General features: G+C 39.3%; 1 protein-coding gene across 1 annotated transcript in view; it reads left to right on the plus strand.

The window, feature by feature from the left end:
- Window positions 1-26,816, plus strand: part of col14a1a (collagen, type XIV, alpha 1a) — a 131,652-nt gene that overhangs the window by 40,659 nt on the left and 64,177 nt on the right. The window contains exons 13-26 of the mRNA XM_058646975.1: window positions 820-949; window positions 1,054-1,193; window positions 1,576-1,702; window positions 2,405-2,544; window positions 5,293-5,425; window positions 5,829-5,864; window positions 6,762-6,904; window positions 8,471-8,603; window positions 9,554-9,676; window positions 11,467-11,616; window positions 17,162-17,278; window positions 20,476-20,622; window positions 22,600-22,674; window positions 24,634-24,773. Coding sequence (XP_058502958.1) covers window positions 820-949; window positions 1,054-1,193; window positions 1,576-1,702; window positions 2,405-2,544; window positions 5,293-5,425; window positions 5,829-5,864; window positions 6,762-6,904; window positions 8,471-8,603; window positions 9,554-9,676; window positions 11,467-11,616; window positions 17,162-17,278; window positions 20,476-20,622; window positions 22,600-22,674; window positions 24,634-24,773 — 1,734 coding nt within the window. The remainder of the gene's footprint in view (window positions 1-819; window positions 950-1,053; window positions 1,194-1,575; window positions 1,703-2,404; window positions 2,545-5,292; window positions 5,426-5,828; window positions 5,865-6,761; window positions 6,905-8,470; window positions 8,604-9,553; window positions 9,677-11,466; window positions 11,617-17,161; window positions 17,279-20,475; window positions 20,623-22,599; window positions 22,675-24,633; window positions 24,774-26,816) is intronic.

Genomic DNA, 26,816 nt, shown 5'->3' on the forward strand with positions numbered 1-26,816 from the left:
TTTTTGAAAGGGACATTTCTATTTGATCCATCATGGTACGGTTTGGGTTGGTCTGGTACAGTACGGTGCCCAGGGTGAAGCCTTGGGTCAGACTTGCATTTCAACTGAGAACAGTATCTTTACTTGGTGGGCGGCATGTGAGCTGTGCCTGATGGCCACACAGTGTGTCGTTGTACCGATGTGAATACAATCAACGACGACACTGAACGCAACACAATGGACAACAGTGTAGGACATTCATTAGCTCTTTTCTTTCTGCTTGGAAACACTCTTCTCTCAAGCCACTTCAACCAGCTCTCCTGGTGGGATACCAAGACGTTCCTCGGCCAACCGAGAGATATAATCTCTCCAGTGTGTCCTGGGTCTGCCCCGGGGCCTTCTCCCGCTTGGGTATTCCCCGAAACATCTCCCCAGGGAGACGTCCAGGAGGCCTCCTGACTAGATGTCTCGAAGCGGAGGAGCAGCGGCTTGATTCCGAGCCTCTCCCAAATGTCCACGCGCCCCCAGACACCCTGTGGAGAAAACTCATTTTGGTCGCTTGTATCCACTTCGCCATCTCAATTAATCTTGTCATGCTTCCACCTCCTCTCTGTCTGTCGTGGGGTAAAAGCCATCACTTAGTTTGCTGCGCGGGAATATCGGCCGGGCAACACGAAAACAAAACACTGCTATACTGAGAAACACAGACTTATGTGGAGCTGCTAGACTTAATCTCATTTGAGTGTGGTTTAAATGTAATGGACATTTTTTTCATGTTTAAAAGTTACTCATTACATATTTAACTGTTAAATACTGTGACTTGCATGTCGCTGTCCACAGATCAAGGTGTCGGATGCAGTGACAGAGCTGGAGCTGGATGGGTTGAGCCCTCATACCGAATACACTGTTACACTTTACGCCATGTATGGAGAGGAAGCCAGTGACCCTATTACAAACCAGCAGACCACATGTGAGTAATCACACACACATGCACGCAGATAAAGCTCAAACTGGGTCTTGCACAACAGCCTGTAAACAGAAACTTTGTATTCCCTGGTTGGTTTCGCTCTCCAGTACCACTGAGTCCTCCCAGTAACCTGCAGTTCTCTGACATCACCCACAACTCTGCCCACATCAGCTGGGACCCTGCTCCAAGAGGGGTCATAGGTTACCGCATCATGTGGGTCAAGACGGATGAACTACTGACGGAGGAGGTGCGTGTGTGTGTGTGTGTGAGACGTCAATCATGACTCTATGATTTCATGTATGTGAGAGCATCTGGATTTGGGATGGAAGATGGGAGGTAAATTGTAGATATAGTATGACAAGGTCAAAATAAATATGAAGTTTAGCTAAATAAAGAGGATATCATAATTACTCAAGGAGGATGGATAAGCTCCTCTACTTTGGATAGAAATGAGTGCATGTTTATGCTGAATATTATTTTTTGGAAACACTAGCTCACATGGCTTGAATTGGAACAAAAATATTTATAAAGATAAAATTGAGTGAACTTGCGTACTACCATAACCGTATAACCGTATTTACCGTATTTTTTTTATGGCGATATGTGACGTGTGTTTGTGTGTTGTTCAGGTGGAGGTCGGTCCAGTGAGCTCATATGACCTCAGTGATTTGACATCTCTGATGGAGTACTCAGTGGCCATCTCTGCCCTCTACGACAACGGCCAGTCAGAGCCTCTCACTGATGGATTCACTACCAGTAAGACAATGTGACTATTTGACTGTTAGGACACATTTCACTTTGAGATTCATAGTAAACCTTAAATTAAAGAAAGTACAAGATAAGATTGTATTCCTGTGCTGTTATGGACGGCAGTTATTCTGTTTTCCCCTCTCTGTATCTGCTGAGGACAAAACTGTCTCAGTTTTCCGAAAATAGTTGTCTCAATACCATTAGAAGGCAACCACTTTCTGTCTTAGTGCCCAACTGTGATGGATTTTATTACCACTGTTGGTCCATCTGCTGTTTTGGAAGTCTGCCCATCTCATTTACACCTCAGCATAATAGCCCAGTCACATTAAAAGGTCATTTCAAAGTCCCTGACTATTCTGTCATGTCAACGTTAGATATTGATTTGTAAGAATATTCCTTTAAGCAACAGGGAGTTGGGCCCTTGTTGCTGAGTCAGCTGAAAGAAATGTATTTCTGGCACGCAACTGTTCAACTACTCACTCTACAGGGCTGATGTTGATTTCTATTTATCTCCTGCCAAACTTTGTTCAGAAGACCAGTTTGAAGAATGAACTGAAATGAAATGAGTTCATGGTTATATGCCAAACACTTACAGTTAAATACATACAATATTTCAACAGTACGCAGAAATAATATTCAACAATTAAGGTAAAAAAAAGAAGAAAAGAATGAATGCAGTGAAGTGTCTTTGTTGGGTTTTTTTTCCAGCTCCAGTTCCTGGTCCTCTGAATCTACGCTCCAGTGACGTCAGCAGCGACAGCTTTAAGGTCACCTGGGATCACTCTGCTGACGACATTGTCCTTTACAGACTCTCATGGGCACCGTTTACAGGTGGAGACACAAAAGAGGTCAGTACCAACATATAAAGTTGTTCAGAACAATAATTGAAATGTGACAATGGTTCATCTCGTCAGAGTCCTGTATGCACCGAACACAAAAACACAGCCGACAACAATTTTGACAAATAAAATTGATGGAAATATGAAAATTAAATATGCTGCATGGATTCTAAAATTTCCACTGAGTGAGAGGTCCGCCTATCACCTATTTATGGAGAAAGGAGTGGGTGCACTCCATGTGCCCAGATAAAGAAAGCCTGTACTCCATACACTTGCATATAAGCTTCACCATTCTACGGGTAGCTGGTAATACCCCTGGTATAAATAAAGGCTGAATAAATCCCAAAATTAATGGCTTGGGATTTTTTTTTATTACCATGATCTGGCGTTTAGAGGCAGCTGGGAGGCAGCGATAGTCCCCAGGTCTGTAAAAAGTGTGTGTGTGTGAGTGTGTCTCGGTGTGTACTTTTTTATTCATTACCTCTTTAGGGCCTAGGCAGAGCCTTGATTTATAAGGAACTAGTTCTAGGATTTGAACTGTGGTTAAGTTGTGTACTGGTTATGGTTAAGGTTAGGGATACTGCTTTGTTTAGGCTGTCCGAACGAATGGAAGTCATTGCAGTGTAAGAAAAATAGCTGCTCAAACCTGTGTGTGTGTGTGTGTGTGTGTGTGTGTGTGTGTGTGTGTGTGTGTGTGTGTGTGTGTGTGTGAGAGAGTCATCAGAGCTGAAAATAACACTCTAGAGAGTTGGAGAGGTGGGCTGGTAATATTGCCAGAATAAAGGATTTTTTTCCTTGTCTGTCACCCACGTACTGTAAACATGCACACACACACACACACATATTTCTCTCTATTGTTTTATCAGATAAACATAATACAATCTAAAAGCTACACAAACACAGATTACTAATCCACGAGAAGAGTACATGAGATCATTGTTGATTCTTTTCTTTTTTTATAATGTATCACACCATTTTGTTTTGACTTGTTTGTTTTACTGTCTTCCTTGGGGCCTTTTTTTGAAAGCTGCTTTTGAGTGCTTTTGTGCTATCCAATACATGTTTGACTGACTTTTTAATCAGGGAAATAACACGGAAGACAATGGTGTGTTTTCTGCGTAAGAGACACAATACCACGGAGTACGGAAATACATTTCACTTAATGCAAAGAGATGTAAAACGAAAAGGGAAAGAATGAATCAGTGAAAGATGCAATTGCTCCAGGGAAATCACAAATGGTGAGCCCCACCGGTGACATTTGCATGTAACTGAGCCTTGAAGGCATCAATACAAAAACACATAATCTGGTTGTTTGAATCATCTACAGCAAAATCCCATTTCATAAAACCTTTGTATAGAACAAGAGCTACTCTTGATGACCTCTTTGCATTTACCTTGGGGTCTCATTCATTGTGGTGATGTAGAAGTTATGGGGGTTGTTTTGACTCCTGCAGCCACAGTCAGTCCAGTTGGCTACACTGTTATTTTCAGCAAAAACATTTCCACCTGTGTTCACGACTGAAATTAATAAAAATGTTTAAGCACTTTTTCTTTACTGATACTAATTAATGACCTTATGTTGCACTTGGAGAATAAATAATCCTGCCAGACTGTTTCTAAATTGTTACCATACACCATATTTTTGAAGGTTTCTTTTCTTTTGAAAAATTTAGTAACTGTTAATGAAGATACAAAACAGATGAGGATCAAATTTTTTACTTTTCTCCAAATTCTGGGCAAGTTGACAGATAAGTTACCTGTCTCAAAAAACAATTTCAACATTCCTTTCATGCATTTTAGCTAAACTACAGTTCTAATCTCACCTTCAAAGGTCACTCAAATCACCAACACACTAACATTCATGATATGAGACATACATGTCTCAAAAATGTTTAGGGGGCTTCTCCCTCTCTGGTCGCCACAGCGGATGATTCACATTTTTGATTTGGCAGATTTGTACGCCTTCCTAACGCAACCCTCCCATTAGGAATACATTGGATCAGTATCAGAAATATCAGTCAAAAAGCACAAACTGTTGTGATGATTTGTTTCCCCCCCTCATACATTTTATTCATTTTTTACATCAATCTGTATCTAATCATGGTATAAAATAATGCATCTGAAGTAAATGTAACAAGAATCAACTAGAAATGAACAGCAGCAGCACTCTTCAATATTCTGTGTTTTTCTGTATCATTGAATATAGTCATTGACATGTGTAAACTAAGGTATGAAACAAAAAGGAATTTGTGAAATTATGGGGCTGCAATTAACTGCATTCGGTCCTAAAGACTCATGTTTCCAAACATTTTGACTGTTCTGTAACTAAAAAGAGCCTGATTGAAATCAACTGTGTTTGACCCTCATGTGGAGAATTAAGTGGTAGACAATGAATGAATGAATGAAAACAGCACCTTAGCATTTGAGAGTATGAATGGAAAAAAGTGTTCATCGATTTTGGAAAAATATAGTGCTATGAAAAATGCCCCCCTGTTTGATTTGAGTTTAGAGAATTTTAATTCAGTTTTGACCAGTGCATGTTAGCAATCAAACAAACAACCAAAAAACGTAGTATAATAGTAATAGTAAAAAGTAAATAATTTGATGTTTAAAACAGTAGAACAGATGTTTGATATTTTTAAAAATGAATGGCCAACATTTTTTCAAAAGCAGATTTTGGAAAGAATTCAGATTTGGAAATCAAATGTAATATGAGACTTAGACCTGTGTGTGTGTGTGTGTGTTTATCCTTTGTAGGTGATCCTGAGTGGAAGTGATAACACTTATATCCTGGCCGGTCTAAGTCCATCCACTGAGTATGAAGTTATGTTGACGGCCGTGTTCAATGATGAATCTGAGAGTGAAACAGTCTCTGTTATAGAGACCACATGTAAGTAACATAATCTTAACTGCTCCCATGCTGGCCTGTTGGGTTAATAACTATTTAATCAATAAGAAAACTTAACAAAGTTACAGTCTAAAAACTTTTCCAGACTTGAGAATTGGCACAGGTGTAATTTTACAAATGAAATGAGTCTATGACCTAAACAACCCTCTGCAGTAACGTGCGACTGTCTGCTGAGAATGACAGATGAGTCCTGTCACATGTGTCTTTTAGATGAATGCAGTTTGCAATTATGAGTTCAAAGCATCTTTCCATTGATTCGTCTGCCTCAGAGGAAGAAAGTGTTTTTCTTGTCGATAATTTGTTATGTATTTCTGCCTAATTCATTTATCAATGCCGAGATTTGTTTCTGTCCCATCATCTGATTTGTGCTGTTTTATTTCTCCAGTGGCCCAGACAACCACACTTGCTACCACAACTGCAGGTGAGAATTGATTTAAATTTGTCAGAAACCAAAACAATTGCAAAGGGAAGCACACATTAAATATGGTACATGTTTAAATGGTTCTAAACATTAACTGGAAAAGATGTGATATTCCACGTTAGATAATGACCATAATTTTAGTCATTTTAACTTTAAGAATAATGATGTAAATCATTTTATTGTGTGTGATGAAAAGTAAATGTCTCCTGGAGTTGTAGTGCATCCCTGTTACTCATTTAATTTCCAGAGGAAACTGCGTCTTTTCTGACGAAGGTTTATTAATCAAAAACTGAATTTCTCAAGCAGGTCACACCTTATGAAAAAATCTGTTCTGGTTTTTTTTTTAAGTGCATTTGCTTGATTCAGAGAGCGTAGTTCAAACTCTATTATCTCAGAGGCGAATCAACGGCCATCTGGATTGTGTTTTGTATGAGGAGCAGGCAACATTTAATTGAGACGGAGCATTTTGTGCACTCGCAGCTCTTAAAAACTTACAAACAACATGTGTTTGTTTCTTACAAACTTAAAAAGTGTGCGTCTGTGGAACCCTTGCCTATATATCAAGATTGTGTACAGAAAACACAACAAAACACTGTTTTCTCAGTCTGCCAGATTTCGTAGTATCCTTTTAATCACCCAGCATGTCACAGCTGAGCGTGTTTGCCGTAATAATTTCCTATGGAATTGTGTCATTTCACAGCTTTATGAAAACCACAATAATGTGTGAAGGAGATGCAGCTCAAGCCCAGAATTTGTCATCAAGAAAACGTGCAAACTGAATTGAAAGCTTTATTGTCATTGCATTATTGTATTGAATAAACAAGATTGCAGTGCACAACTTAAACACACTGCAGTAACTTTGTACAGTGACTCTTCTTTATGATTATGGTGTCACAGTGCCACGTCAGGCTGTGAGAAACCTTCAGCTGGGCGGTGAGACCACACAGAGCTTAGAGGCATCATGGGAGATTGAAGACCCTAACATAGAGAGCTACAGGGTCTCCTACGCCAGCCTCAGGGGAGACCATAGCATGGAGTCTGTGAGTCAATCATCAGCAAAGTGCAGTAATGGCTGTAATGTTATGTTCTATTTTTTATTGTGTAAGTTATAATTTATTGTTTTGTATTATTGATGTCGTTATGTGGAGGTCAGCTGCTTTCCATCCATCCATCCATGCATCCAGTGTAGCTTTCGAACACAAGCATGAAAACACATTAACTCCACTGGTGACACTAATTAATTTTGTGTGGAATAGACAAGACCAGGGTTGGGAGGAGGATCGTTGTTGTTACACACTGGATAATGACTGTAGGGGTCACTGTCAGGTCACCTCCTCAAATCAGAAAACTGATTACACTTGTAGTCCCAGTCCACTCGGCCTCTGCTCCCAGGTCCCTTTATCTGTGGTAAGAGCCTTTTTCATCTCAATGTCATGTACTGACCCTGTTCACTGATGCACACACATATGCACACACACCCTCTCCCCCCCATCAGTCCCTCAGCATCCCTTCTCTCTCACTCTTTTTCTCCCTCCCCCTGTTTTAATTTCCCAATGTGGTGTCAGAGCCGTAGAAGATGGAGAGCCGAGGCCAAGCCAGAAGACATTCCATTATCTTTTCAGTAGCCATTTACCTCACTGGGAGCAGAGACGAGGAGCAGGAGGAAGAAGAGCAAAAGAAACAAAGAACAAACAAACAAAACAATAGCTAAACTAAATGGGGGGGAGGGGGGGGAAAGGCTTAAATCTGTCCGCCAGCTGAAAGATTAGAGTTGTTTCAGGTCGTGCCTCTTTGCCTAAAGTTTGGATGTGTTTTGATGTGGATGCGGGGGAGAGATAGAGGCCAAGAGAAACAACATGGGTAATTCCTGTGTTTAATAGGTAATGTGTGTATGTTTTGTATGACTTCCTGCTTTGATAAGACTTTCAGCACCTGAATCAGAGTGGACAGCTCCTCACAACTGTGTTTGTTTGTTCTAATTTACTATCTAAGCTAACACAGGGGAACTTTTAAGAGGAAACAAACAAACTCTATCTGCTAAAACAGACCTTGTTACAAAGTTGAACTCATTAGTGAACACTGAGCGGGGATTGTTACAACAGCTGCTTTGTCCATGGTCAAGAATAAACTTTTCAACATGGCTTTAGTTAGGATCCATCTAGATTCAATTATATTATGAAATAGCAACATCTGAGTTGTTAGCGTTTTGTCCTTGGATGTGTTTTACGTTTGTGTTTGTTTGTTTTTTTGTTGTTTTTTTTAGAGAAAAATAGCTTTTCTTCTATGAAATAATACCAAAAACGAAAGAGCAAACTGCAAGAGTTATACATAAAAACCCAGCAGTAATTTGTTTTCCTCAGCTCTTTTCTGCCTCACCACTGACCCCAAATGACTTTATTGACTTAAGAGAAGTGAGCAGAATTCTTGAACAGTTGTGGTTTAAATCCCTTAAGATATATGGACCATTTTGCTGCCACTTTCTGTTTCACCAAATTAAACGTGGCCTTAATCTTTCCGTGCAAATGTCCATAAATTAAAAACCTTCTGTGTTGTCTTACTGCTTCTGATGTGTATGTGTGTGTGCGTGTGTGTGTGTGTGTGTGAAGGTTTTAGTTCCTGGGAGTCAGAAGAGAGCTGTTCTTGAGCCTTTAGTATCAGACATGCAGTACAAAGTGACGGTCACACCAGTGTACAGGGATGGACAGGACGGCATCAGTGTCTCTGCCATGGGAGCAACATGTAAGCCTCACAACCCTCACACAAACACACAGAATTATTGAGCACAGGTTTTCTTTCTTTCTTTCTCATCTTCCATCAAACAGAGATGCAGCTCCAAGTTAAGGATTGCATTAATCTCATGTATGCTCACATTCCTTGAAGGAGAATGCAAATGTAAGCACTGACAAATACCCTTAATTGTCTTAATGAAGGCCGTTTATAATTACAGCAGCTCCTTTCATTAATGAGACTATTAAATTATTTTGCTCTTCTCTAATCTAATTGATTTTCTCAGCCCTTCTGTTCATTAACTCTCATGAATGGTCGCTGTTGTCTGCTCGTTCTACAGAGAGCTGAAATGTCAGATGAAATATCTTTTTAGACGAGGGTGCTATTGCTCGCCATATTGCAAATAAAAACCTCCTCTCAGCCTGGAAAGTGGAGGGGAAATAAATCAGAGCACAGACACATTTCATGTGTTTTTTTTTTTTTGGGGGGGGGGGGACTGTCTTCTCAGATAAATCAGTGTCTGTATGAAGTTACAACTTTGTCATAAGTCAAATTCAGCCAAGCCTGGCACTGTCTGAAAAAACCCAACAACCCTATTTCTGTTTTCAATCCACGTTTTGTCATTTTTGGAAAAGCAGAGACAGACGTTATTGTACTTTGTGTCCTTCCCCTTAATTGGTCCTCTCAGTGCTAGAAGTTTAAATAGGCCTGCAACAATCAAACTCTCAACTGAAATTATTTGAAACCAGTATTTTGATTATGGCTTTTTAAATATGGTCTTATTTCTTGACAATGAGCTGAATATTTTTCACCAAACAACTAATATAAAATAATTGACTGATTAATCAATAGTGAAGAAAATGGCAAGCTGTAGCAAATTCATTTATTCCCCCACACAATGTGAGAAATTTCAATCTTCTGCCTTGTTTATTTTTCCCTGACGTTGTCTTGTGTTGTGGCAGTGCCCCTTCTGTCTCCTAGAAACCTGCATGTGTCAGAAGAGTGGTACAACCGCTTCAGGATCACCTGGGATCCACCTCAGTCTCCAACAGAGGGTTACAGGCTCGTTTACCAGCCCATTTATGGTACACACACACACACACACACACACATACACACACACATATCCAAAGGGTACAAAGTTAGATGGCAGTGCTCCCAGAAAACATCCTTGGAGATGAAATGATTGTGCAGCTTTTCTTCTTATTTTCTTAGTTAGTTTTAAAGCAGAACTTTGCAAATGTGGTTGTCTAAAAGTGAAAAATAATAATAATAATAATAATAATATAAAAAACTGGAGTTAAAAATAAAATGATAACTAACTGAAACTGAATTTAAACTTAAATTGTAGCAAAAAAAAATGCGTTTGAAATAAATGTACAAAGACGCAAACTGATTCGTTTTATGTCACAGAGAAGAGTGACGGCTGCAAACACAAAGACGCTCCTCACTCAGGTCTGATTGAGAGAATCCATTTTCAGATGAAAGATGCAGCAAACAGATTTCTATTTAGGAAGACCAGACCGAGTCAGTTACATTCTGCAGTTCTAATAAAGAAAAAAAATGTTTTTATTGACATTTAAAAGTATATTCCTAACCTCAAACACATCCATTTTATTGCAACACCTAATCACAAATGTGCTATATCCTCCTAATGCTCTATTATGAGAACTGAGCTTTTCGACTGCCTGTCATCCACCTAACCACCGCTTGCCACGTAGCTCTTCATTCACTAAAGAAATCTTTTGGCTGTTTACAAAATCCAGCCCGTGTTTACATAACATAGATAATGTATTTGTTGTTATGGGGTAGAGATGTTATTTCTCAGTGTTGTCAAGGGTAACATTGGTGATCTGGAGCTGAAATTATATTTTCTTCCCCAATTATTTATTTATTATCTTGAAGCTTCAGCAAAAAAAAACAACAAAAAAAACATTTTCACCAGTCTGCCTCTTCCTTAGTGCTGCTTCAGTCTGATAGTTTTCCATTTCCTGTTTTTAAAACACAATTACTGTGTTTCTGAGGATCCAGCTTCAAGCAGGCGAGCTGCAGTCATCGCATTGTAGATGTTAAGTTGAAGGGGAAATATCATTTCAGCAGGCTGGTGTGTCACTGTGAGAATCTTGGTATATGCGGTGTCAGGAAAAGTGCACAGATATGCAAAATATACCGACACACACACACACACACACACACACACACAGTGCATCTGCTGTATTTGACATTTATATGCAGTAATAGTGCTCCAGTGGACGGTGTGTTGTAAAGATGATGCTGATTTTCATTATTTCTTTTAATTTTTCCTTTACACCTTTGTTTCTTTTTTTTATTTAAGCCATTTGTTATTCAGTGTTTTGTTGCAGTTATATGTAATTTTTTTGTGTGTGTGTGTTAAATAGTGGTTTAAAATAATGTTTATCTGTGCATCTCTGTGTACAATTTTGAGTATCTCCAATGTTGGACTGATGCATACATGATGAGATTTTAAATATGCACTTAAAACTTGATGCAAGGTATTGTGTTAGAAACGGAGTCTAGGGCGACATGATATGACCAAAAAGTACAAATACAAAAATACATTAAAATGATGCATGATGCTGTAGCTGCATTTGTTACTGATCCGTGTTGAAAATATTAAAAACAGAAAGAAAACAGTTCTATTGCAGTGCAGATTGTGTCATCAGCGAATAAATGAACCTTTTGACTCAGTAGCAAACCCTGATCCAGACAATTTTAACTTTAAATGGAGGTGAAAATAGTTATACAAATGATTGTGTATTTCATAAAATCAGTAACTCATTCCTTGATTTCCTCCATCCTTCCTGTCTGGATTTTTACGAGCATGTGTGTGTGTGTGTGTGTGTGTGTTTCTCAGTTCCAGGACCAGTTTTGGAGATGACAGTGGGTGAAGAAGTGAACTCCGTGCTCCTGTGGAATCTCTTAAGTGGGACAGAATACAGCGTTCAAGTGACAGCGTCCTACCCAACAGGACAGAGTGAACCGCAGCTGGCGAACACTAAAACACGTGAGTGTCCTCCTCACACACCTGAAAAGACCACTTATTCTTAAACTTACCGATATTAATGCGGAACATTGCAAGTCTCGTCTGGGTTTTTTTCCCCATCTACGGAGCCATTGAGCCATCTCCATTGTGATGGAGGAACAGCCAACATCTCACCCAAAACAAACCAGCAACTGGTGGTCGAATAAACGCTTTTACAACAATAGCAAACATTGAGGAAGCGCAAATACACACAATGCATAGAGAACAGAGAGTTTGTCCTAAAGATACAAGTGCAACAACAAGTGTGTGCAGAGGGAGTGGAGCCCCCACATCTGACTCTGGAGCAGTTAAATTTGGGTAAAAATACCGCATAGTTCCACTTTAAAGGGGAGATATGATATCTTATTGCAATATTCAATTTTCCATCTTCCTCATTTGGCAGTGTTGTACGAGTAGGATGGCATTTTTTGGGGAATGCATTGCTCTAAAATCAGCAGATTAAGTTTATTCAGTCTAAATATGTCACAAAAGGAGTTTGATTATTAGAAAGAGAAGGTGGAAGCAGCAGCAGCTGCTGCAGAGCAAACTGAAGGAAGTGGGAAAAGGTGCAACATGCATATTAATCACCTGCTGATACTATGTGATCTAATTTAGACTCGAGCAAACAGACAGAGTTATATACTGTACCACAGTCAGCCAGTGAGAATGATCTTTAATGTGTTCATTAGTTTGTGATCACTAGGTGCAATAAAGATAACGTATGGTTTGTCTCACCTAAAACAATGAGGAAACAAGAGAGAGAGACGATACAGAAAAATACAGTAGATGGGTTATTAGTTATTAGTTAGTTAACTGTTTATAGAGTTTTTTTTTTTTAAACCTGCTCTGTCAGGAAAACCACACTTTGTTATCGGACACCAAACATTTATCGTATACATTGTACAATTTCATGGGTTTCAAGTGTAAAACAGTTGTGGTCACGACAAAAGGTGCTTTAAGTTTTAAAGACACCTTCTGTCATGGTCTTGCAACATTTTCTGACAGATGACCATCACAAAGTGTGTGTGCTATTATGACCTACATTTAGCGACTAGCAAATTCAAATGCAAACTAAAATACACACTGGTCAACGGGACATTGCCAAACACCAAAGAAGCTTATGTTTTTGAAGAACTGCTCAACTCAAGCTCCTTTTGCAAAATTGGCATCCAAGGTTGGCCTGTTTTTCTACAGCCAGGACTGAGACGGCGTTCTCCTCTTCCTCTGCCTCTATTTTGGATTTTCCTTTGCACACGTAAAAGAGTAATTGCCAGAGCGTGATTCATACTGTTCCTGTTGTTTACCACTTGTGCGTGCCAATATTTTTAACTTGTGCAGTAGCCCAAGATTCACTAGAAATCATCCTATAGTTCACATACATCATTCTCGATGTCGTACTAAGATGTATTATAAAAAGAAAAAAAACGGCCAAAAAGAGAAATAACCCAAAAACAACAAACAAGTTACAACCATAGACTACATACAGCAAGGATGATCAATATATAAACAATATATAATACAGAATACAGACAGTATTCTTTAACACATGAGCAATTTGTTTTAAGATGGGGAACGGATCGTTTTGAAATAAACCAAATGATGACGCAGAGTCACAGAAGTGTGTTGCTGAATAGCTTTAATCACACAGTCTGTCAGAGACTTTAGGCACCTCCTGTTTGTTTTTCATTGTGTGCTTGTGTGTGGGTGTGTGGCTTTACGGAAAGCTGCTGTATCATCCCCCCTTTACCTTAAAATCTCCCAATTTAGTTTGGATTTAGTGGCCAGGTGGAATTTACCAAATGGCAGCACAACCCTAATGTTCTCAATGCAGTTTAATCAGGTTAGATATCTCTGCTTAAAAATCCCATGCATGTTTATTTATGCAGCAAATTTTTACTTTTTAGAAAATGACAGAGAAAGATGGGTCAATCTGGGATTTTTTTTACACGATCACCAGTAAAGGGGTGGGGTGGTTTTGATGTCTCTGACATGCAGATTTTTTCCATTTAATTTCACCGCAGTGATGTCGGATCCTTCTTCTTTTCTCTAATCATCCCCCTGGAGGATGAGTGACAGTTCCCACGTGCCTTCCTGTCTCTGTAAAGCTCTCATCATGAAAGACGCTTTCATAATGAGATAAAGATAAAGTAGACATGTAGATTCATCAGCTGCCCATATTTGAACTTAACGGGGCTGGCCTGCTTTAGCACAAGAGGATGGTGCCTTAACTGTCCACCCTACCAAATTTAACACATACAGTGATTTCACGAGCGTCATTTAAAGCTACACAAAGTTAATCTGTTGAATATAATGACTCGGTGTGCATAGTGTAGTTTGTTTTTCTTCACTGTTGGCCAGGTTTTAATATATCCCACTACTAAATATTCAGTGCAACACATATTCTCTGTCAATAATTCACAGAGGACTGATACATTTTGAGAGATGTCAGATTTCCCCACATTACAGAGTGTAGTTAAATTATTTGCCCATATTTGCACTCAGGAGGAATTCAGATTTATTGAGGAAATGATTGGTCATTTTTCATTGGAATATATGAATTACAGTACGACATATCCCAGGGTTCTCTGTGTTAATTGCAGCCTCACCACTGGAGCCAAATGGCATGTTTGCGCCAATAAATTACACATACTCTGTATGTGGCATAGAGAGATAACTATTGGGACCTTAAGGACTGCAGAATGACAATAAACTTTTTCCCATTAATGAAGAATTAGTTTGTGTTTCGCTGCTAGGACCAGTAAAGGGTGCTTAGTCAGGGCTGCCTGAAGAAAAACTGTAAAATTCACGTCAGGAAATGAGAGTAATGTGTTTTTTAAAGATTAAAAAAGAAGAAATTGTTTGACTTGAACTCATCACGGAGTGGCAGAATGAAGAAATAATGTTGAGGAAAGTGAGGGAGTGGAGATTGTGCAGGCAGATGAGTGCAAATATTTGGTTTCAAGCCAGCACCAGTTTTTTTTGCGTCTTTCACTCTGACCTTTAGATGTCAAATGGACATTTACCACTGCGAATGCTTGATTTACTTTCCTTTAATTGTACTTTCTATCAACTTCTTCATCATATTTTATCTTTCCGTTCCCGGGTCTTTTGTGTCCCATGTGTTTCTGATACGCTTACGCTTTCGCAATGCTTCTTTTTATGCCGTGCGGTGTAGATAAATCTGTTGGTGATGTACTGCAGATTATAAAAATGACTTGATGTTGATGTTTTTCTCACATCAACACCGTTGACCATTTGCGGTCAGCATATAAAATACTGTGCAAAGAGCATGAATATTTGACTAGCCAGCTTTTGCATACAGGGCAATTGAGTTCACATAGTTGCGTTGTCCATGAACAGACTGTTTTCCTGTGCAAACATTCCACACAGATTTTACTTGCTGAAAACGCCGGCGTCATTTGTAAAGCACTTTTCATCCACAAGTGCTTTACATAAAAACAAAATAACATTTCAAATTTGAACGAAATAGCATAAATCAAACAGAATGCAGCCGAATAAAAAGAGAGAAAGAAAACAAAAGGTTAGACTAAAATGGAGCATCAAACAATATTTTAAAATTATTAAAAGAATGTAGAGTGTGGAAGATTCAAATTGAAAATGCTTTATCAATCATAATTGTACAGCTCACCATATCTGCATTACATTCAGCCAACCTTAACAATCATCTACAATCAAGTAATTGACACCTTGGTCAAATAATACATTTCGTTAGTCACTCAATAAATAAATAAATAATAAAAGTGTGTGTCTAGGTATAGAAAAACTAGATTGACATGTATGTAAAATAACAGCTCTTTGAGTTCGGCAGCCTGATAGCTGGCGATACACAAGAATTTACAAAGCGATTAGTTTTGCTTCGGGTTGAATTGTACGTGCGATCCGAAGTCTTCACCTTAAACTCATCAGCTAGAATATGCTGGGGGTTGTCTGACAATGGACGTGTTTGTATTTGTCTGGACATCAAATCTTTTAGCCTGATTCCAATGTTCTTGGAGCAGGTGTTTTTGCCCACTCAATACCTTTTTATAAACCTGGATTTAAAAAGCTTGTTCCACTTGTAACATAACAGAGACATGCTGGTTCAAACTCTGGGCTCAACTATCTCATATCATTAATGATTCTAGTGATTTGTACTGTAAGTACAACTATAAACACACACATATACACTATCAGCATTTTTATGATGCATCTGTGTGTGAATGTGTGTGTGTGTGTGTGTCCATGTTATTTAAAGGAATGGGGCCTTGTCATATTCCCGGCATAAAATATCCATTTACTGGTGCAAGAGAAGAGCCAAATGTATTTCTTACCATCAGCAAATTTTGTTAACACCAAGGACAGAAGGAAAGAGGGAGGAGGAGGAGGAGGAGGAGGGAGAGAGAGAGAGAGAGGGAGAGAGAAATAGGGAGAGGTCCCCTTTGAGGTTTTATTGCGTTTTGTGCACTGGAGTCTCACTATTAAATAGGCTTCAGTTATTTAAATTGCTTAGGGTGTCGTGCACTTTGCTGCATTGTGCCTTGTTGACAGTTAAACATCAAGGCAGCTTAATGATTTGTTTGAGCTGATAAAGTCAGTATAGATGCAGCGTTTCTCACATTTACAGTGGAATGTTTCTGCTTCCAGCAGACGTGAGCTGTGTGACAAATGTAGGACGCAGGCGGCTCGAACCCTAATGTTAGATGTGAACTTTTATATGAACTTGAATCCTTTTCGCGCGGTCGTCAATCAGGTGAAAATGTGACCGACAATACACGTTATACAGTTTACTGTATACTGTATATATTTTTTTTTATTTTTTTATTGAGAAATATGGCACATTTGGAAAAAAACAGCACTGTATAGCACTGTAAGCCACAGTTGTGAAAACAGAAAAAAAAAATACTTGTAATGTAATGTAATGTACATCACAAAGGAGCAGTAAAAGAACCATATTACTTTCTGTAATGGACTTTTAACTAACAGTCTTGACCAGTAATTTGGCGCAGAGTTAGAAGCTAACGTGATCTGTGTTCAAGTTTATAGTGAACTGTTTGTTAGAACAAGACAAAACGTAAGACAAATCTGTTAAAAACTGAATCATTTAAATGAGTGACAGTTAATCAGAAAGGCTGTATATCACACAGGTTGTAGTAAGTCTGCTGTGGCCATGTACGGATTGCTTGGTCTGGGAAAATCTCGCCAACTTTGAGAGCATCATCACATTAAATCTGAGTGATGAGCTGAGCTCAGATGAGTTATGTGCTGTGCGAGTGGCTGTTGATTCATCTATGATTAAACAATGTATAAATCATATTTAATGTCCGAAAACGTTGTAGAAAGAAATCTTGATTATTGAAATCTTCCCCCTCCTTTAACAAAACTAAACATAAAGCTGTGCACACTAACCCCAAATACCAATGGATATACATGAAAATACTGCCTTGTTATGTAAGTCAGACATCTTATATGACAGATTATTTTTCTTTTATGCTAAACAAGTCTTTCTGTTGTGCACTTCTCTCTCCAGTTTTCCTCGGTGTCTCTGGCTTGTCGACCTACCAGGTTCAACACAACAGCATGTGTGTCCAATGGCAGCCTCTTCTACATGCCACACTGTACAGAGTCTCCATACAGTCTCCACTCAGTAAGTACATTTAAATAAAAGTTCATTTTCTCATGTGCTTATATGATTGAGCTCTTTTAAATCACTTTCAATTTTAAACCTCTGCACTGTGCATTATTGTTTTATGCGGCACTAACCTATTCTAACTTTTTTATTATCCTGTACAATGTCTTTTTAATAATTTAGTTATAATGGGGTTTTGTTCAAATTGTACATTGCAAATGTTATTTTCCTTTTTATGGAAAGCTCACTGAGTCGCCCTCGTGTATGAGATGTGCTATACAAATGAAGCCGCCTTGCCTTGCTGCTGTTGTGAGTGTATGAATAGAGTTAATTTCTCGATTTTAGTGTTTTCATTAAACTTTCTCTTTGTGTAAGACGATGAGAATCTTACTTCAAGCACAAGCATTTATGAGCGTGATGAACTGTGATCTGGCTCACACCTTTTTAACAGCAAAAACAGAGGTCACAAATATCATGTATCAAATACTGTTGTGTTTACATTTCATTACTAAATGTGTGCTAAATCTTCTTCTTCTCATACATTCCCGCAGCAGCACGCTGCATTAAAACCAGTGGAAGATCAGCTTCAATTGATCTCTACGAGACAGCACAGAATAGTTCTTTTTATTTCACTGCGGTGAGCGAGATGGTGATTGGATAAATGCGGCAAAATTGTCACCTCCAGGGAAGCTCAGTGTCTCTGGCAGTCAATGGAACAGTGGGCGGGTGCATGATGAGTGGAGGAGGAACTGCCTTTTGATTGACAGTGTTGTAGAAATACAGGACACCAGTTTCTGTCTCACATAGCAGCTTGTTGTGTGTTATTTGTTTGGTGGTAAAGCCCATTTCTGTTTGTACATATTGTACACTAAATAATAGCATTTCCTTGTTGCAGTTTTACATAATTATCGCATATCCATGTTCCAGTTGTTTGTTTGTTCATTCATTTCTAACAACGTCGGGGGACAGAGCGCAGAGCAGAATTTATTAAAATTACGGGGCCTGAAATTAGCTTCCCCTGTTTCAAAGACCAGCAGCAGCAGCAGCCAATGATCAAAAACTCTAGGCTTCAGGCTTAGTTTTGGGGAACAAAGGATAGTTGTAGAACAAATGCACAGACACACAGTTGTGTGTACACCTGTACTTTATTTTTCAGTAATTCATGTTGTGTTTGAAATAAGGCTTTTGCCAGCTTGGTTGACTGGAATCCAATTTAGAATTGTTCCTAGACTTGTGATATTTAGTGAGCAGGCTGCTACAAAATAAATATCTCCTCCATTTACAAGTAACACAAAGATGAGTGCGTGCAGGGCGGAGTTTGTGTTCATGTAACAGTCATGTTGTGTTTCAGTCATCTGGAGTTTTGCTGATATGAGGATCTGAGGAAATAAATGTGATCTGTGTCGCTTGGCAGCGATTTACACTTAAAGGGATTTTCATCAATCACTCGGTTTGCAGGGAGAAATTTAGATTTGATATGCAAACACAATCTCTGCCCAAGAAACGGCATGGGTGACTATTCCCTGCAAAAGAAATAAAACCAGACGCGATATATGACCTTTAGAGGGTGTTTATTGTTCAGATTACTCACTTATTAAATGTTAAGGGAAGAAAAGCAGACACAAAGAAAGGGTCTCTGTAATTAATCAAATGGATTAGCAAAAATCTTTGTTGTATTTTGTCCTTTTTTCCTTAACGTGAGATAACCTTTTCTGCAGTTTGTCCTGTCAGCAGGACACTATTTGGAGCTGGTCTGTTCATAGTAAATAACTTTATGTTCTTCTTTTCCCTGGTGCAGCACACATTCATATAAAATCATAAATCACATAACAATAAATAAGCATTCTTGACATGGTCAGCGGTACCCTGCATTTAACAGGCAGCTATAAGAACATAGATCACGCTTCGATTTCTGCTTACATTGTTTTATTCATCCAGTGTCAACAATTTTTTAAAGATCACACTGCAGTGGCCTTGGCTTTTTCACCTATATGCAAACACTCTTTGGAGAGATGCAAATGCTGAGTATATGACTGCGCATGTTGGCAATCTTCTGCTCAGCAAATTCTTAACTTGTGTGACCTTCACCACTAAATGTCATGGACATGGGCTTTCACACTGACAGCTTCTGTAGCACGTGTCGTGTTCTGCGTCCTGCCTCTTATAAGGTACGTTAATGTTAGTGCAGCTTTGTGAACACTCGCTGGATGCTTTAGTTTGGGCTTCAAAGATTTGGTTTGATCCGTGCAGAGTCGTCGAGGTTCTTAAACTCCATCTCAGATGGAGAAGCTGTCGCCTCTCAGTGACAACTGTTTTCTTTTAAACCTTATGTATGACTGTTCTTGCATGGAGGACAGCGTCATTTGTCACCCTCCAAGATGAGAGACGCATTAGGAAATAGAATTAGACTAATGAAAGTGAGTAATGGCAGCTATTATAGTCTGTGTGGTGTGTGTCTGGCTGCCAACATATACTCGCACTCATGTCTGTCTCTTTCTGGCTTTTCCAGACAAACACTAAATTGTAAACCTATTCAGTCTATAATCCAAAGGAAACTAAGCAAAGGGAGGGAAATCAATAGTATTCATTTCCAGTTGATATAAGTATGACTTTTTGTCAGAATTGTCAAGTTCTCTTACTTTCAGATACGAAAAACTTTATTTATATTACAATACGCTCAGATAAATAAGTAGATTTGATGACTTTGATATATCAGAGTCAATTTTGTGAAACCGTAGAGGATAAGTTTAGTCAACAGAACCCGACGCTTCACCAAGGAAACTGAGTGAAGTATTGAGCCGTGAATCAAATTTACTCAAATCCTTCTCTTACGCCCAAAATAATGACAATATAAGAATCACTGTTATGAATGCAGACATTGACGCTGTTGCATTTGTCGACAGTTTGAGGCAAGACTTTTAAAACTTGTTTGCATCTCCAGATGTTGCTTTTGTGCTTCAGCAACTAACCATGACTTTGCCCTTGAGCAAGGCATTTGTTACCTGACGCTTGCTTATATCCAACTTTGACAGAAAGTAATTAAATTGAGCAGCTCCCGGGCCTTAACGTGTGCAGCGCATGGCTGAGTGAAGACGTGCGCTCTGTGACTAGTCAAATTGAAACCTGAACTTTAAAGGGATTTGAACCTATTAAGATTTTATGGCTCTCAAACCTGTACTTGATGTCATTTTTTTTGTTTTGTCATTTGCTTGCAGATGGCCAAAGGCAGGAGGTGAGTCTGGGAGGTGGCAGTTCCCGACAGTGCTTCTATGACCTCACGCCCGGCAGCCAGTACCAGATCAGCGTTCACACACAAATGCAAGAAATGGAAGGTCCCTCTGTCTCCATCACCGACATGACATGTATGTTGCAAATGTCTTACATACATGTTCTCATTGTTGGATTTGCCCTCAGGACAGAAATAATGATGTGCAAATTTGGCTTGTAGTCCCCTCCCCCCCCCCAAGTATTTAATTATTTTGAAGTGTGTGACTCATGCGCTCCTCTTCAGTTTTATTTCATTGGTCCAAGGTCCAGTGTGTAAGAATTTGTGAAACTGTAGATCGTAACTAATAGACCACTCTCTGCTAACCCTCTCCATTCTCAAGCACATTAGGGAACTACAGTGGCCTTCACAAACCAGAGAGGATGTTGTTGTTCTTCTTCATTTGCATTTTAAGCTTCTTCTCCAAAACTCAAAATGCATGGTTTGGGGCTACTGTAGAAACATAGTGGTGCAATATGGTCGTCCATGCCTTGTCTAAGGCTACAAAAAACACCATGAAAGTGGATTATACTCTTTTATAAACCTACTTATGGATAGTGTATTCAGTAAATCCTCATAAATGTTACACACTGGACCTTTAAACCTTATTTTCACCTATAACTCATCTGCAGTCATTCTGTCTCTTTTTCCATCTGTCCATCTGCCCAACCGTAGTCACCTTCAAACGTTCTGTTACATCTCTGCAGCTTTCTCTTCTACCTCCAACTTCCATCCCTGTGATCTCTCTCTCTCTCTCTCCCTCTCTTTCACTCTCTCTCTCTCTCTCTCTCCCTCTCTGTCTTGTAGTGAAGATAGATTCTGCTGTTGCAGTTCATTGATCAGCCAATGAGCTGAGGTGAAGCACACAGCTCTAGGGATCAGAGGGAGCTCTGCTCACAAGCAGGGCTACCGATAAATGGATAGATACACGCGCTCGCACACACACCCACGCACACACGCACACACAACTTCAAAACTTAAATCCATTCTGAATGAGAATTAAATTCAAGAGTATTGGTGACAGATCCGCAGTCGGGAGGAAGTGGTAAGATAGTTTCCTTCAGTAAAAGTTATTAATCCATCACATCCATTACAAGTACCGTAATCCTCCATTTAAGAAGAGATTCTTGTTTTATGATACTATTTTTTAAATGAATTAAGGTGTGATGCTTGAGATATATACTGTATATATGTATACATCTGTATATATATACACACATTAAAACATACATGAAGAACATGTACTTACTGTGAATCATTGATATGTGATTGTACTTTTTAGAAGGCTTACAGTGCGGAGAGACGGTAATGAACCAGCAGATGAAGAGAACGACATTAACAACAATTATACTGAGCTACTTCTAAACCACAGAGAGTCCCCAGTGTTTACATTTCTCATCCAGCAATAATTCCAACACATTATGCACAAATTGATTACAACTGATGATGGAAATGATCACATTATCTACTTTTATGAAATATATGCCTCAAATGTGGCAAGTCGCCCGTGTTTGTTAGATGATTTACTTGCTGTTCGCCTGTTTGACAGAGCCCACTGATTTTTGCAAAGTAATTGCCTTGGCACTGAGACATACCTTAACCCGGGGCTGTTTTTGGACTCTGAAAAACAGCCTCTGGTCAGACACATACTGATGAAAATCACAACTTATAGGAGGAAGAAAAGAGAGCTGGAGCATATGGAGAGAAAGTAGACAGCCAAAGTTTGACAACTGGAGATACAGAGGGAAAAAACACAACAGTGGAATTGCTCATGTACCTCCAGGATGTAAACATAGATTGGACTAGAAATCTTCTTGCTGGAAAGGTTTCACTGTAAATGTCCCCGACTCAGCTGTGGAAGGAGATTTAAGAAACGTTTCAGGTTAATAGAAACAAGCAAGTGCTGTCACTCATGTTGTCACCTTATTGACTCTGTGTACATGTCTGTAAGTGTGTGTGTGTGTGTGTGTGGGATGGGGATTGGTCATGCCAGTGTGGTCAGTAGACAAACTCGGCGAGTTACTGCCATCATGATTGATGACCTGTTTTTGTTCACGTCCATGTCTGTGTCCAGTGCCAGCTCCCACTCAGGCCCCGACTGAACCTCCCACTACAGAGCCTCCCCCCACCATCCCACCGGCTAAGGAAGGTGAGCGAGATGCTAAACACGGACACACACTTATTCATGTATTATTATTTTCTTGTGAAGTCTATACACGTAGGCAAGTTTGTGAACCATAACTATATACAAAACTAAATGCAGGAAATTATTATTAGTTTGTGAAGTGTATTTCATACCTATAGTTTTTTGTTATATTTGTTATATTTGCAGTTTTTGAATAATTTTCCTTGTACTGGATTATATTATTTAAATGTGATGCTCTACATCACTGCGTTATCCGAGATCAGGGTTAGGTATTGGCAGACATCTGGACTCTCCAAATGATTTGATAAGTGGTTAGTGACCAGAAAACTCTGAGATACAGGGACATAGGAACATTTTTCCATATTGCACAGCTTTAAAGTATTTTTCGTAAATATGAATACAATCATACACTTGCCCGTACAACCACCCTTGGCTTTCTTTAGGAACAGGAAAGAAAAAAGTGAATAATTCACTTTTAATAGAACAGTAATGCCATGTCATATTCATTGTGGTCTAAACACATATATTTTATTAATAACTCAAAGGAAATTCATTGTTTCTTAAACTTTAGGAGTTCATAAATGCAATGTTGGCTACAAATTAAGTGCAAGAAACTCCACATTACCTGACTTTGGTAACAAGTTAATGCCTAAGCATTACCCTTTACTGTGTTGTAAATCCTAAATAAGTGGATTTGAGGCTGCAACAGTAAACAACTCATGTGATTGCTCAGTCCAAATGAATCCTTGAAACGTTTCAACAAGCCCGGATAAATGAGAAACAAAGGGTGAGAGGTCCCTAGTTGGACTCTTCACCCCCGACGCAGAGAATCCCCCTCCTATGTTCCTGTCTGATGGGCTTAGATTAATGATGTTTTGCCAGACAAACTCCTCAGACATGAACCGACACACCTGCTGAGCCCATCTCTAAAAATTTCTATCTGTGTCTGACCTTTGTCAGACCAGTGTCCCTGTCTGTAGTGACAGGCAACCTTTACTCTGGACAGAACCAAAGGACAAAGATGTGTGTCGCCTGTGACTGGGGTGACGGACACGATGATCAAATAGATAAGGCAGCAGACCTGGAGAGAAAGTGCCCCTGTCCATGGTTTTGGTTAAATATGAATGCACATTTTGTTTAAAGTTACTGTGGAATTGTTCTATATTGAACTGTCATATCCAAGTGCTACAGTCACAAAAGCATTATCATCCAGGCATCGAACCAATTTTTTAATCTCCAGTTACTCACCTGATGAGAGTTTGTTCAAAGTCAGCGTCTATTTTTCCTCATGTTTTGTTAAACACAAATGTTAAAAGCTTTTAGGGCATAATACCATGAGACGGTAAATATCGTGTCCTCTTCTTTTTGAATTTAGAGCTACATCAAATTCTCAAAATCCCTTAAAAAACAGTATATATTTCAAGTTGTTCCCAGACTTTATGGAGACTGACATGATTTATAGGATATGGGATTTATAATAGACTTGGATTGTCAAAACTTGTTAATACCACATAACAACTTTTCACCACTAAAGGCAACGCTACTGGGAGTGATTTAGGAACATGAGAAGGATAACAGCGAAAGCAAAAGTCACAGCTTGAAGCAGGAATATGGACAAAACACACAGAAACATTGGATATGAAACACTTTGGCAATCGGGTTGAAATTCTAGAGTTAGAGTGTGCTCTTTGTCTGTAATATTATAAACTCCAGTATGATTAATCTGAAGGTTCAGTCTGTGCGTGTTTACCCTGTTCCAGAGCATTTATATTTGCATTGCTTCATATTTAGCAAATTTACCCAGAGTGTGAATATATAACGGCAAGTTAACATTCACCTTGTGCTTCCTCCTCGTCTGACCTTCAGTCTGTATAAAATTACTTTTTTAATACGAGACAAAAAAATGATGTGCTGGCTAAATCAATATCTATTGGCTGAATGGGCATTGCCTTGTCTGTCTAGTGTGCAAGGAGGCCAAAGCTGACCTGGCATTCCTGGTCGACGGCTCCTGGTCCATCGGAGACGACAACTTCATGAAGATCACACGTTTCCTCTACAGCACCATGGGATCGCTGGATCTGATTGGACCAGACGGCACCCAGGTCAGTCCACACCGGGGACCACACATTTGCTTTAAGCTTACAGGAGGAATTTAAGACTAAAACAACAGAGATTCAATTCTAGCTACTCTTTACTTTACTTTTCCCTCATATGTGTCATTACATAGGGAGACATTTATACATTTTTTTTAGAATGCTGTCTGGACCGCCTCCGTCTGAATGATGCTACACTGAGTCTCCCTGAGAGCAGTTTTTCTCATTTATGTCTGTTAGTGGTTTTTGGGTCTAGTCTAAAAGTCTGTCTGTTGAAAATGACTGTATATACTGGACCAACCTCTCTAATTTCCTCCCGTTTGTCGTTGCATCTGTGCATACCTCTGAAAATGCAATGCAGAGCAGATGCTACCCAAAAGTACAGCTTCACAGTCAACCATTATAATACTTGAAGAAAGAGACTGTATACTTTCGTATGATCTGTGGCTTAGAAAGGCCACTTATACAGGAGGAAGTTTCTTTTTCTAATATACAATACCACATGGTTGGTGTAGTGGTGAGCACTCTTGCATTTGCAGCAGGTCTTCTTGCTTCTTGCTCCAGGTTTTAGACCCGGTGGAATGAAGGGCTTTTCTGCATGGAGTTTGCATGTTCTCCTCCTGTTTTATCCCACCAAATCTCAACAACAAAAGGTTATTAACATGCTTTCTAGCTTTGCATATCCATCAACACGTGGCCTCCTCCTTTACTCCATCTTATCCTCTGTGTCCTTCATATGCTGCGACCCTTTCACCCCCAAGCTACTAATTTTCTCTCAAATGTCCCTGCTTTCAATCAGTAGATAATGTGGAAAAAGAAAGTAGATGTGTCCTTGTCACTTTTAAACTTCAGACAGAAATAGAGCATTTGTCATAGATTATCTAATAATGAACCTTGAACAATCTGAGTTCGCTCCTCACGAAGATGGCTTTGCATGTCAACTGACAATGGAAAGATGCTTTGGAGCTGAATTTTACCCAGTTCTCTCGATCTCTCCTCTGAGAAATCAGCACAACCACAAACCTTGCAAGTTTCGTAAAGTAAGAGAAAACTTTAAACACGTTTTCGATTAACTCCGCTCATTTGCTCCCTTTGTGTTTTGTGCCAGAAGACATTACTTGTCTGGCAAGAAATAGTAGTCTTAATAAATTAAGTCTAAATGCAGAAAAAAACGGGATAAACACCAAACGCTTCAAACCTCAAATGCACTTGATTCTTCACGATCTTGTCTCGTATTACTAAATTACATAACAGCAAGTATTATTAACATGTCCAATGCATCTGAGTGGGTCTCATGTTTCACGTTCATCAATAGTTATGGCTTTAACTTGAGGTTACTAGTGTCATCATGAACTAATTTCTTTGTGCTTCCTCGCTGCATGGCCCCCAAAATAAATCAGCAGAGCTCAGCAGCTTCATTTGTCACACTGTAGAGGTGCTTGCTAAACCATTTTCTTTCATTTGTGGAATGTCTGCTGTTAAGCAGTTTGTTATCCTCACTATGTGCCGTAACCCTCTGGCAGTGGGCTACCAAGAGCAAAACACCGTCTGTAACGTGAGAGAGTTGGCTGGTTAATGTAGGTCGCCCCGAGCCAAGAACGGCACCATTAGCAATCTGGAGGTAATGATTGTTGTTCTCCCCTCTTACAGAAAGGCATTTAGATTGATTATCGCTGCGATTTGGGAATTTGAACATATACACACTTAGTGTCTGCCCAGAGTAATTGTATACATGCATATATTTATGTAAATGAAACCGAGAGAGTTGCATAAAATTAGTCGGTAATATTTCCTTTTGACAGAGCGAACAACTTCTCCGCGTGAGCAGTATTAAGCTCACCAGAAAGTGACCACGTGAGAAATGCTCATACCTGTGATTCCTCACTTCTCTCATTTTAAACTTTAACATTCTACACTTTGTTAAACAAAAAAGTCACATTTTGGCTTTTGGGGTGTCACAGCTGTACAGTATTTCCTCTGTGGTGCTGTTCAGAAACACTCAATTTGGCTTCGGGTGCCTGGAGGTGGCCACGGGGGATCGGGGGGGGGGGG

This window comes from Solea solea, chromosome 13 (assembly GCF_958295425.1).
Source record: "Solea solea chromosome 13, fSolSol10.1, whole genome shotgun sequence".
Classification (NCBI taxonomy): Eukaryota; Metazoa; Chordata; class Actinopteri; order Pleuronectiformes; family Soleidae; genus Solea; species Solea solea.